General features: G+C 45.6%; 1 protein-coding gene across 2 annotated transcripts in view; it reads left to right on the top strand.

Moving 5' to 3' along the window:
- The window catches only part of NDUFA10 (NADH:ubiquinone oxidoreductase subunit A10), a 49,433-nt gene extending 37,812 nt beyond the window's left edge, over positions 1 to 11,621 (top strand). For both annotated transcript variants that reach the window (XM_072640723.1, XM_072640724.1), the window contains one exon: positions 11,211 to 11,621. In XM_072640723.1, the coding sequence (XP_072496824.1) occupies positions 11,211 to 11,279 (69 nt within the window). In that variant the 3' untranslated portion in view covers positions 11,280 to 11,621. The remainder of the gene's footprint in view (positions 1 to 11,210) is intronic.
- The last annotated feature ends 1,781 nt before the right edge of the window (positions 11,622 to 13,402 follow it).

Below are 13,402 nucleotides of genomic sequence, written 5' to 3'. Positions count from 1 at the left end.
TCCTTGATAATTTCATGAAAGATGATGTCTAGGCTCTTTTTTTGATCATGGCTTTCAGGTAATCCCATAATTTTTAAATTGTCTCTCCTGGATCAATTTTCCAGGTCAGTTGTTTGTCCAATGAGATATTTCACATTATCTTCCATTGTTTCATTCTTTTGGTTTTGTTTTGTGATTTCTTGGTTTCTCATAAAGTCATTAGCCTCCATCTGTTCCATTCTAATTTTTAAAGAACTATTTTCTTCAGTGAGCTTTTGAACCTCCTCTCCATTTGGCTAATTCTGCTTTTTAAAGCATTCTTCTCCTCATTGGCTTTTTGAACCTCTTTTGCCAATTGAGTTAGCCTATTTTTCAAGGTGTAATTTTCTTCATCATTTTTTTGGGTCTCCTTTAGCAAGGTGTTGACCTGCTTTTCTTGCATCTCTCTCATTTCTCTTCCCAATTTTTCCTCCACCTCTCTAACTTGATTTTCAAAATCCTTTTTGATTTCTTCCATGGCCTGAGTCCATTGAATATTTATTTTGGATGTTTGGGATACAGAAGCCTTGATTTCTATGTCTTTCCCTAATGGTAAGCATTGTTCTTCCTCATCTGAAAGGAAGGGGAGGAGATATCTGTTCACCAAGAAAGTAACCTTCTATGGTCTTACTTTTTTTTCCCCCTTTTCTGGACATTTTCCCAGCAAGTGACTTGACTTCTGAATATTCTCTTCACACCCACTTCGCCTCCAGATCCACCCAGCCAGTGCTTGGGGTCTGAGATTCAGATGCTGCTTCCCAGCCTCAGGGCTTTTGGCGGGGAGGGGCTGCCATTCAGTGTGAGATTAAGTTCAGGTGCTCAGGTGGGGGCAGGGCTGCCACACGGGGCTCAGTTCCCTCAGGGAGTTAATTCAGAGACCTTCAACAATGGATCCGAGCTCCTGCCAGCTTTGGGAGCCCCTGTCTGCTGCTGCCTCCGCTGCTGCCTCCTGAGGGGGCCTGAGTTATGGGGATACCCTGCTCCCCTGTTGGGGGCGAGCCAAAAAGACCTTCTCACTGACCTTTGGCACCTGTGGGTGGAGGGCCCTGCGCGGCCACTGGAGATTCTGTCCCTGAAGCCTGCTTGGATGTGCTCCCCTCGGTGCCAAGCGGCCAAGGCCGGCCTGGGCTCAGCTCCAGGTCCAGTGAGCGACGGACCTTTCGTGTCAGTTTTTCAGGTCTCTCTGGAACAGAAATCTCCCCCACTCTGTTGTTCTGTGGCTTCTGCTGCTCCAGAATTTGTTGGGAGTTCTTCTTTACAGGTATTTTATGGGCTGTGGGTTCGGAGCTAGCATATGTGTATCTTTCTACTCCACCATCTTGGCTCCTCCCAGGAGTATTATTTCTGAAAGATGTTGTAGGTCTTCATGGAAATGATTGACTTTGGCCTCTCTGGCATCAGTGGTTGGAGCATAGACTTGTATTACTGTGATGTTGACCAGATTTCATTTGGTCATTTTGGAGATTATGCCTCAGTACTGTTTTTCTCATCCTTTTATTGACTAGGAGGGCTTCTTCATTTCTTTTAAAGGATTCTTGCCTATAGAAGAATATGTAGTAATCACCTGAATTAAAGGAATTGTTGTTATCCTAAGAGGCATATGGGTTTCTTGAGGGCTGGGACCATCTCTTCTTTGACTTTGTTTGCTGAGTAGGGGCCTAAGACATGCTTTTAATTGCTTTCCTTGTGGCAGCCACCCAGAACCTTTGAACAGAATCACAGGGGTCCCTAGATGGGTTCCCCAGAGCTCTGACTCCAAACCCTTCCTTTACCCATTTTACAGATGAGAAATTTGAGGTCCAGGGAAGGGAAGGGACTTGTCCAAGGCCATACAAGTAGTAAATGTCAGAAGTAGGACTCAGTTCTTTGGACCTTGGTGGAACTCCTGGTGAAGCTGCCTTCACCATTGCAGCTTGATCAGCCATTAGTTGTCCTGAGTTTGTCTATTTAGAGACTTGCCAGAAGCACTGAGGGCTTAAGTGCTTTGGCTCTGGTCACTTTCTCAGGATTGGGCTTCCAAGTGCTTCCTGAGTGATGCCAGGCTCACCAGACGTTAGCCCATGCTGCATCTGGGAGTCCTCATCCCCGGGACTCAGTATCACAGAATCGCATCAAACATTCAGGTTGGTAGTCCAGACACACAGTGTCTAAACCAGTCTCCGTACAAGCTTTGTGACTGCCCTCAAGCCAGATTGTGCTGCATCCAAGCCAGGGGCTAATTTGCAGCATCCTTTAGAGCTGGAAGGTGCCTGGGTTTTGTTTGTTTGTTTGTTTGTTTTTTATTTATTTAAGTTTTCAACATTCATTTCCACAAAATTTTGAGTTCCAGATTTTCTCCCCGTCTCTCCCCTCCCCCCACCCCAAAACGCTGAGCATTCTCATTACCCCTATCACCAGTCTGCCCTCCCTTCTAACATCCCTCCCTTCCCTTATCCCCATCTTCTCTTTTGTCCTGTAGGGCAAGATAAATTTCTGTACCACATTACCTGTATTTCTTATTTCCCAGGTGTATGCAGGAACAATACTTTGAGGAAAACTTTGAGTTCCAACTTCTCCTCCTTCCTCCCTCCCCACCCATCTCCATTGGGAAGGCAAGCAATTCAACAGAGGCCATATCTGTGTAGTTTTGCAAATGACTTCCAAAATAGTCATGCTGTGTAAGACTAACTATATTTCCCTCCATCCTATCCTGCCCCCCATTGCTTCTATGCTCTCTTTTGACCTTGTCCCTCCCCAAGAGTGTTGACTTCTAATTGCTCCCTCTTCCCATTGCCCTCCCTTCCATCCTCCCCCCTACCTTGCTTATCCCCTTCTCCCCCTCTTTCCTATATTGTGAGATAGCTTTTCATATCAAAATGAGTGTGTATTTTATTCCTTCCTTGAGTCAGATGTGATGAGAGTAAGCTTCACGTTTTCTCTCACCTCTCCCCTTTTTCCCTCCATTGAAGTCTTTTTCTTGCCTCTTTTATGAGAAATAATTTGCCCCATTCCATTTCTCCCTTTCTTCTCCCAATATATTCCTCTCTCACCCCTTAATTTCATTTTTTTTTAGATATGATTCCATTCTATTCCACTCACCCTGTGCTCTGTATCTCTCTTTGTCTGTGTGTGTGTGTGTGTGTGTGTGTGTGTGTGTGTGTGTGTAATCCCACCAACTAGGTGTCTGTTTTTATAGATGACAAAACTAAGCCCCAGAGGCCTGGCAGCTTGTCCAAAATGGCAGACTTGGAATTAGAACCCAAAGCCTTGGATTCCAAAGTCAATAAGTGCCCTTTGTGCTGCCTCCGAGGCGGTGCAGGCAGTGGTGCGTTGGCTCTGGAGTGGGGAAAAGCCTGAATTCAGTGCTTCCTTAGTGGGTGACCTTGGACAAGTCACTTAACTTCTGTTTGCCTCAGTTTCCCCCATTTTAAAGTGGTGATAATAACAGCACCTCCCTTGGAGGACTGTTGTGAGGATCAAATGAAATATTTGTAAAATGGTCAGCACAATGCCTAGCACGTAGTAAGCTCTTGTTATTCAGTCATATCTGACTCTCTGTGACCCCATTAGGGGTTTTCTTGGTAAAAAATATGGGAGTGTTTTGCCATTTCCTTTTCCAGTTCATTTTACAAATAAGGAAACTGAGGCAAACAAGGTGAAGTGACTTGCCCAGGGTCACACAGCTAGTAAGTGTTTGAGGTCAGATTAGAACACAGGCAGAGTTTTCCAGACTGCATGCCTGGTGCTCTGTGCACTATGGTGCCCCCTAGCTCCCTTCTAGTAGAAGCTTAATAAATACTTATTCCATCCGTTCCTCTTCATGCTGCCATATCTGTAGTAGACTAAAAATCTAAAATCTTATCTCCATCCCCACCTTCTCCCTCATAAGTTAGCTCTGGCATGGTCTGTTTGAAAGTACCGTGTGTGATGTGCTGCCATTGAGTGAAAAGTTTCACTTACTCAGTAACTGGTGTTCTCTTTATAATGAAAGCTTTAGGAGGAATGTAGAGCAGCAAGAAACAGCTAAGCAAAGTACTTAGAATTCACTGAGCTTTTCTTTGTCAAATTGAGCCAGGTTCTATTTGTTTTTAGGTTTAATTCAGAGAAAAGGTTTGAGGCAGATGACTTCTCTAAAAGTTTCCATCATCCTTTCACTTTTTCAGGTCCTTTTATCCAGGTCATGCCTTGGAATGTGAGGTTTATTTACCCTAAATGCAGTAGATGTTAGAGAAATTCATGGCACTCCAGCATGATGCTCTCACCTCGTCTGTTTTAAAATGCATATATGTGTGTGTGTGTGTGTGTGTGTGTGTGTGTGTGTGTGTGTGTGTCCTCCTGCAAACAAGGAGGATCTTTAATGGGTACATTTTCCCTTTGAACATATATACACTTTTACAAACCCTCTGAGGACTTGTAACCCAAACCAGAAGAGTCGTGTTCCTGCTAGAAATGTCAGGCTGTGTGAATAACTGAAATTCTGCTCTGTTTGGGAAATACCCTTAAACGCATATCCAAATAATGCCGATCTCTTTTACCAAAGCCCCATGGTGATGCTGCCCAAGGTGATGAAGGTGTGAAGTTCTATTTTAAATGAGATGCAGACTTGTAGTAATTGTATGAAAGACAAAGCCTGCTTTGCCTCCTCCTAGTGTGAAGTGTTAGAAATGAAAACCTTCCCTGTGGGCCTCTGTTGGTCTAATGTACTAATAACTGATTATCCTGATCATCAGAGACTCTCTCTAAGTAACACAGGGCCAATTACATGTTGTCTTCAGAATGCCAAAGAGAGCAAATTTTGTGATACAATTAATAGATGGTGGCTGGACACAGCAGGCTTGATGCTGTCCTGGCTTTTTTATTCTCTGGTTTGTGACTGAAATTTTGTTTTGCAGAGGTGGAAACTAACAGCCACACTGTCACGTGGCCCCTTCCTCCTCAGGAGGCACTGTTGTTAATACATACAGTTGGCTACTGCAATGTTTAGCTGAAGTGTGAAACGATACCTTTAAATTAAAAACCTTTGTAAAGCTAATCCTGTGAGGAGGACCCAGGCTGACTGTGAGGAGACTGGAGACCTTTTGTCTAGCTTTGTAGTGGAGATCCAAGCAATGGAGCTGGAGTGACTGGGGCAAGGGAAGGAAAGACAGGGTCTGCTAGGCTGTGGAGCGCTGTGGGGCAGGCTGCATCTTTATTGATGAACCGTGGAGGAGGAGCCAAGGGTGGGAGAAGCAAAACCTGCATTGTCTTCTTAGCCCCCATTTAGGAGTGGCGTCCAAGCTCCTTACTTGTTTTGAGGTCCCCAGGATCCTGAGCAAAGGACCTTCACTTGATCACTGCTGTCAGTTATGCAAAGTTCATACACTAAATTTGGCCTTAGAGTCACAGGCTCCGAGTCGGAAGGAGTCTTGCGTCTCTGGTGCTGAGTGTCCAACAAAAGTAGAAATTGGACCCGCTATACCATCCCAGAGTGGCCCTGGGGGCTGCATGCTGACCTAGAAAACAACAGAGTAACATATTTGTGTGCTGTTGCAGTTTTATTCATTAAGTGCTTCCCAATTACTTTTTAATCTGGGTCAGCAGCTTGACCCTTGTTTGACACCTCAGGGGTGAAGACATCAAAGTGTTCCCAGCAGGTGGTCATCCAGCCTTTGCTTGAAAATCTCTAATAAATGAGAGCCTAGTCCTTTCCAAAACAGCCCATTCTCCTTTGGTATCTCACTTCCACTCAGAAAGTTATATTTTTCCGTGAAGCTCAGTCTACTTCTGCTCCTTCTACCCATTGCTCCTTGTTCGTCCTTTGGGGTTAAGCAGAATGAGTCACTTACATCTTTCCTATGACATCTCCTCAAGTACTTACAGACAGCTGTCATCTCTTCCTTCCCTGGTCCCACCCCAAGTCCAGAGCAGAGGGTGAAGTCCTTCACCATCCTGAATGATTTGTTCAAGGTGGTGCCCAGACCTGAACACAGAACATCAGATGTTCTGGGATAACACAGCATTCTACACCTATATGCATTTGCGAATAGCAAGTGGGCCTGACCAGACACACACATAGAGCAGAATGGTCTGTACCTCAGTGATTGAATTTTAATGGCACTAAATGGTGGATCCTCAAAATGTCAGACCATTCCAAAAAAGAGAAATGGCCTCAGATGGCACCTAATTAGCAGGAAGGCAAGAGAAGAGACGTAAGCAGCTACTGACCTCATGCCCCTTTCACGTTGCCATAATGTTTTGATGAGAATGGTTTATCCAGGTTTCTTAAGGGATGTCCTTGATGAAAATGTGAAGGAGGAGTCGGCATCTTTTCCAGACTGTTTCCTCTCAAGGTCCACAGGTTTGTATCACAAACTTACTGAGACACATAGAGAATATTAGGTCCCACCCTTTTTCTGGTTTATTGGTTTAAAGCAGGGGTGATGTTTGCCAGCATCATATGAAAAGGCCTCCATGAGGTCCAATTTAGAGCATTTCCTGTTAAGATTCTCCAAATGACTGTGTTCACTGATGATGTTGTACTCCTTGTGTCCGACTAGGGAGTACCAGAGGTAAAAACTCCATAGTAGTGCACCCTAGATCATCCACCATAGAAAGACAAAGTGAGTGAAAGATGTACATTATTGTGAGCCTGGTGGGACAGCCCATTTAATTAGGTGACTTTTGGAGACATTCTGGATGTGGATAATAAACAAAGAAGAATGAAGTAGGCCAGGATTGTATTTTAAATGGTGTTGGGCTTTCAGTGACTTCATGCTGCCCACTGCTGCAAATGCCCCTCCCCTGCATAGCGCTACAAGGCTGTAGATCCTGGGAATGACAATCCAAGGGCACCTCGCACCTGCGTAGGTCAGCACAGGTTAGTGACCACAGCACACTGTGAGGGTGACTTGCTCATGAGATGATCCAGGAAACACGGTCAGAGTTGCATGTGAGCAGAAGGGAGGCCAAGGAGGTAGCCTCTATGCGGATAGTCTGCGCTTGGAGAGCCGTGTGGCTTGTGCCCTTTGTAGGAGAGGCCTCTGAGAACTTGATGAGCAGAAATTATCTGGCACAAGAAGGCATTAAAGGATGGCCGTCTGTGGGGTTGGAGGGAACGTCCAGCCCTGGGAAGGAAGTGGTGGAGCCACCCAAGTATTCCGTTTTCAGTGGTTTCTCATAGGCCACGTGCAGGTGTGGTTAAATTATACTTTCACCAGAGATCATTTTTACTTTTTAGATTGGAAATGAGCACATGAAAGCATCCTGAATTATGAATGAAGTCTAGTGCTTTAATCAGCAGCTGCAGTAGGGAGCTGTAGATGAAGCGGCAGAGGAGATTGAAAGATTTTAAGGAAATTAGTTGTTAATTAGAATTTTATGAGGTAATGAAACAGACTGTGTACAGTGATCACTTTGTCCTCACCAGAGAGGAAGACAGTGGTGGAGAAGCCTAGCCCTTAGGGCATCATCTCAGTGTGGGTTTGACTCTAGTAACTGAGGGAAATGAACATTCTCTTGACTTCCTCTGTTTTCTCAGCTTTGAATCAGACACAGGTTGTCTCCCCTTGGGAGGCCCTTGGGATCCCAGCATTTTGTATAGTGCCTGGCATACAGGAAGCACTCAGTGAGTGGCTATTCTAACTTGAATACAAGTCACAAGGAAAGTTGCTAGCTTGTCTCTTGAGTAATTGTTTGTAGTGAGAAGGGGATAAAGCAAGATAGAAGTGTTTCTTCAGTGCTTAAAACAAAACCTTAAGACAATAGAGGCCAAAGTCTTGGTATCGGATGGTGTCGTAGGGAGGTGATATCCTTCTGTAACATGGAGGAGCAAGGCTTTATCTGTCACGTTGTCAGACTGAAGCCCTCGGCCCACCGTCAGGCCAAGTGCTGGAAACCCCTGCCAGTTGGGAAAGAAGCCAAGGACATCCAACCACAGATGCACTGTCCTGAGAGGTGAAAGAGGACTGGTAACAGCTTGACCAGGAGCCATGCAGCATTGCCAGCTCTACGTGTTCTGTGTGGCCCTTGTACACAGCTGAGTAACCACACCCTCCACAGGGAATATAGGGAGGCTGCACCAGTGACAAAAACCCAGAATTTAGGACCATAGGCTGGCCAGGGATGGGATGAACAAAGAGGATTGAACTGGGAAAACTGTTGGTGGCTCGGGAATAGATTCAGTGATTTAGTGGATGATGTGAGTTTCAGGGAGAGAGCCTTGGTTAGTTTCAGCATTCATGTGCCTATGTATTGCTACTTATTAATAACTAAGGTAATAATGAATGTTTCCCCCTCATCTCCCGAGGGCTGGTAACCATAGGATCCCCTCATCTTGATGCGATTCTGTGCTTTGCTCTGCCTTATGGTTCTGTCTCCTTTCATGCCCAGGGGCAGAACAACCGATTGAAAGCGTGGTGGGGTTGTGGGGGGCAGACCTTAGCTAGTCAGGTCTGCTCCAACCCCTCTTATTGCCCAGAGGCTGCCCCAACTGCTCATGGTCATCTGGGGAGTAAGTGGTGCCATGGAGATTGGAACTCAGATCCTGTGACTGCCACTCAGCCCTCTTTCCGTTGGTCATTGCTGACAATGGCCAGTGAATCATTGCTAATCAGTCTTGTTAAATGGGGGATGGAGAAGCTTTCTAAGTGACTGACCCTTAGTTTCCACTTTGGGATTCTTCCCCCCCTGGGTTTTTGGGATATGCAAGCCACTCGGTGCCTCTCCCAACTGTACTCTCCTCAGACCTGCTGCAATCTGATTTGGAGGAGAATGCAGCAATCTGTTTACTATGAAGAGGAGAGGGCAGTTAAGTATTTCAACAAAGCTTTGGTTGGGACAGAACCTTGACCTTGTTGATTTTTGAGTCCTACAAAGCCTGATAAAAACTAGCTTTATTTTGTTCTGGTGACATTGGGGGAATCTTCCTTCAAATAATCTGCAAAGCTGCACCCAGTAGGGCTGGTCTCTTCCATCAAGGAGAAAAGACTTGGATATGAATACCTGTAGTACAAGGGGCAGGTATGATGAGGATGCCAACTATTTGGGCAGTTGCTAACCAAGTGTGAGGGAAGTGCAGAGGAGGGATGTCATTAGAAAAGGCAGGTGAGTGTTGGCAAAGACGGGAAAGAGAGGACCTTCCAGGCAGGGGCAGTGGACAGAGATAAGGGAACAGAAAATGTGTTCATAGATGAGCAAGGTGTCCACCCTGGCCAATGAGCCAGGTTTGGGTGAAAGGGAATTCAGCCAAGGCAGGTTGGGGTCCAATTGTGGGGGCTTGGGAAGGCCAGACTAAAAAATTTGGGCAACAAGGAGTTGTTGAAAGGTTTTCTGAATGGGAGAGTGACATATTTAGAGCTCTAAGATCCCAAGTCTGGTAGTAGAAGAGAAGCATCCTATAGTGCAGGCAGAGAGACCAGGGGAGACTTGTAGACTGGCTTAGGGTTGAGGTGATCAGGTCCTGCATGAGGGTGCTGACAGAGGGGAAACAAAAGGGGTGACTCCCTGTGTGACAAGGCTATTGGCAGTAAGTATGTGTGAGAAGCCTCTTCCACCAGAGTTGTATGGATACCACAAAGAGCTCAGAATGGAGATGGGCCCTGCTAAAAAAAATTAAGGGAGAAGCAGATTGGTGCCAAACCAAGGAAGAGGTAGTGGTGATCACAAAAAACAGATCGTCCTAGACATGTGAAATTGAAACAGGTGTGTGTGAGCAGAAGGACCCACCAGGGACCAGGGGAAGCAGTACCTGTCCAGAGCTGGTGGACAATGTGCTACCCTCCCACTCTGGGATTCCTTTCCATTTCGAGGGGCTTCCCTGGTTCTTCAGCAGAATGTCTTTGAGCCTTCCATTCATGACTGCACTCGCCAGATGTGAGCCTTGTCTCCTGCTGAGTCCACCTCCTGGTTTGGCAGCACCTTCCTGACCTGTGAATGGGCCTTGATTTGACTGTCTCCATGCCTTTCTTCAGCAGCCACCCTGAATCTGTACTTTGACCCTCTCCAGGTCCTCTCTTGTGGGAAGTCTTCCTTGCATACTCTGACGTTCCCCTTTTGCACCTTGTTATTGGTAGTGTCTGAGATCATCATTTCACTGCATGTGTCTTATCTCCTCACTAAAGCTGTAAGCTGCACGAGGGCAGGTAGATGGACTGGTATAATGCTGAGAACATGCTTTGGGCGACTTCTTTCCCCTTCAGGTAATTGATGACAGCTCCTCTCTGTGCTCCCACTTATCTCAGTAGTTGGCTTGTGTACTCATCCAGTGCTTCTTGTCACCATCTGATCAGGATGCCTTGGGTTATTTCTTCTCAGTTTGTTCAGTGCCTTCCAGATAAAGCCCCCTGGGCCACGCCTCTTGTGAACCTTCTCTTGTAGCAAAGTAGAACAGTGGCATGTAACCAAAGCCTTAGTCATTCCTAACAGTGTACACACCAGTCCACCTCAAAGACCCCCACCTCTCCAAGAAAAGGAAAAGTGCGTTTGCTTAACCTTTGTCCAGAGCCAAGGTTGTTCATTACAGCTGCACCTGGATTTGCTTTCCTGTTCTCTTCATCCACTTCACACTTGAGTGTTTTGGTTCTGTTTACACTGCTTTGCACCAGCTCAGTCACATCTCACTAAGACTCTGAAATTCACCATTAGTTTTGATATAGTGATATTCTATTGCATTTTTGGAACACACTTTGACCTGCCATTCCCTCCTTGACAGACTTTTGCTTTGTCTCCAGCATTTTTGGTGTCACAGAAAGTGCTGCTGTGAACATTGTGGTATCAGTGGGGCTGTTCTCTCTTTTTCTGACCTGTTTGTGGGATCTAGGTCAGGAGGTTTGTCTGTTTCACTCATCATTCCAGAATCATATCCATACTGGTTGGACACTCATCATTCCAGAATCATATCCATACTGGTTGGACCATTTTACAGCTTGAATGACAGTGCATTGATATTGGTATATCTATCTTGATATTGGTATATCTGTCTTCCCTCCAGTGTTGGTTACTCCCTTGGGGTGCTCTTTTTCCCTTAGGATGTATATGAGGGTATAGAAAATTGGGTCCAGTAGAAGATGCTTCCTCCTCTGTGACATCAGAATTTGACTAGAGAGATGTTTGAATACTGGTCAACAAGTCTCCAGAGAGTGGAGATGTGTTGGGTATAGCTGAAAGCCTTCATGAGACAGTAATCACGTTCCCTTGTGAAATGGCTCTCAATACTGATGTTTGTTTTTCTTTTGCAGCTGAAAGGTCACAAATACAATCCAGGCTATAATGCAGACGTGGGGGACAAGTGGATCTGGCTAAAATGAATCCTTTCTTCCTTGGAGCATTCACAGAACCCTGACAGGAAGAGAACCAGTCACCATGGAAATGAGCCTCAGGTTATGGAATAGAAGAAGGGAGTGACCTCACCAAGAACAGGCTGCTTGTGGCACACCCGCCAGCAGAGCCTAAGGAAGCAGGAGGCTTTGTCCTCAAATCCCCATTGGTATTGGTTAATGAAGTTCAAAGCAAACCCTCCTGAAGTTTCCTAAACTGGCTGCTAGATCCAGAAATACCTTTCTTCCATTGCCCCTGGGCCCTGGACCCTGTAGGGTCTGTATTTTGCTTCCTCAGAATTCAAAGAAGTAAAAATTTTTCTGTGGAACCTCTCTAAAGTGTGTGTGTGTGTGTGTGTGTGTGTGTGTGTGTGTGTGTGTGTGTGTGTGTGTGTGTTCTTGTCTCTTAAAGAGCTAGGTATGTCTGACTACTGCGCATTGGGGTCCTGCCATTCACTTCCACAGTCTGACTGCTGTGTCAGTGTAAAAACCAAGGAGAACAGACTGAAAGAAAAAAGAAAAATGTCCGCAGATTGACTCAGTGTGCATTTGTCTTAATAGGCATTTTGGTTGATGCTTGCCTGAAAGCCATCATCAGCCGTTCTCCTAATTTCGCTCTGATGGGCGATTACAAGCTCAGAGTGTTGAGAAAGTAAAATGTGTCCCACCAGAGAGACCTATTTGTGGATTCACCCAGCCTGACCTCTCCCTCCTGTTCTAGGGTGTCAGCTGAAAATTGGGCTGAGCCAGCTCTAGGCTGGTGGATGATTCAGAGGTGATATTGAAGCATATTTGAGAACAGGCCTGAGAAAGTTGCAGAATGACCCCCATTTCCCTTTGAGCTTACAAGGGGTGAAAATGCATATTCCTGGCCATTTTTGAGTCACAGACCATATTTTAAGTGGTTGTAATTTTGTATTTTCAACAAGGAATTGAGCGCTTAAATAATTAAATGAAAGTGCTGCCGGGCATTGGGCCAGTCACACAGGGCCTTTGGTGCCAAGCACCTCCGCTTGGGCTCTGGCTTCCCTCACACAAACCCATTAGGAGCAGAGGAAAAAGAAAGAAAAATCTCTTTAATTATCTTCAGGGTGTGCCTGGTGGAGGCTGCCTCCTCTGCAGGGCTTTCACTCTTCTTAAACCTTGACCATGCTACAGTCCTATTCACCAGCAGATTAGGGAAACAACCAACTGTGTGGTCAGGATGACTTTGGTAAGATCCACTGCCCACCACCCTGACCCCCTTTCATGTAGTTTCAGGTCAGCCACTGTAAACACTTTTTTTAATGGGAACTTATGTCCAAGCCTATGTGCTAGAGGCTGTCTCGAGAGGGAACATGAATTTGGAATTGTACTGTTTCATTTTCCAGTGTTTTCTTTTACATGGTTGTTGGGCAGAGACATAGAGACAGGAAACAACCTTTAATGTTTTCTTCTTCCCTTTGAAATACTGCAGATGACTAGCAGAACTTTAGAGGTGGAAAGGATGGCTGAGCCACCCATGCCCCAAAGGGATCCTCAGCACAGGAAGCCCCCCAGAGAGGCTGGGTCTGTTCCATTTTGGGAAGCTTTGAATGTTGGGAAATGTTTCTTACACCAAACCTTGCATTGCTCCATTTTGCCTTGTTCTGCTCATGGGAGCTGAGCAGGACAAGGTGAATTTTTTCTGGGTATCAGCTGTAAATCCGTCACCCTTCCCCCAGAGTCTTCTCCCAGTAGAACATCTCTGCCCCTTAAGTAGTCTAACCTTGAGTCCTTTTCCCACTGGCTGCTTTCCTCTGAACTCTTTCCAGAATGCCATGCCCCGAACTGGCCACAGTCCTTCCCATGTGGCCCATCCCTTCCATATTTCTCCATCTTTGTCTCTCTTCAGCCCAAGCTCACTTTTGTGTCTTGGCTTCCGGGTGACAGTGTGGACTGCAGCTGAGCTGGTGGTCCTCTGGCTCACTCAGATCTCTTTCAGATAAACTGCTCTTTAGCTAGGCATTTGCTATCTTGTGCTTGAATGTAGTAGTAGGAATCCCTTAACTCTTTTCTCTCTCTCTCTGGCACAGAATGAAGATAATTCAATTTTTATTTTTTCTTAAGAGCAAAAAAGTAACATTTAAAATAAA

The sequence above is a fragment of the Notamacropus eugenii genome, chromosome 2 (genome assembly GCF_028372415.1).
Source record: "Notamacropus eugenii isolate mMacEug1 chromosome 2, mMacEug1.pri_v2, whole genome shotgun sequence".
NCBI lineage: Eukaryota > Metazoa > Chordata > Mammalia > Diprotodontia > Macropodidae > Notamacropus > Notamacropus eugenii.
Note: the sequence above shows the minus strand (reverse complement) of the source record. Positions and strands in the feature narration are given on the sequence as shown.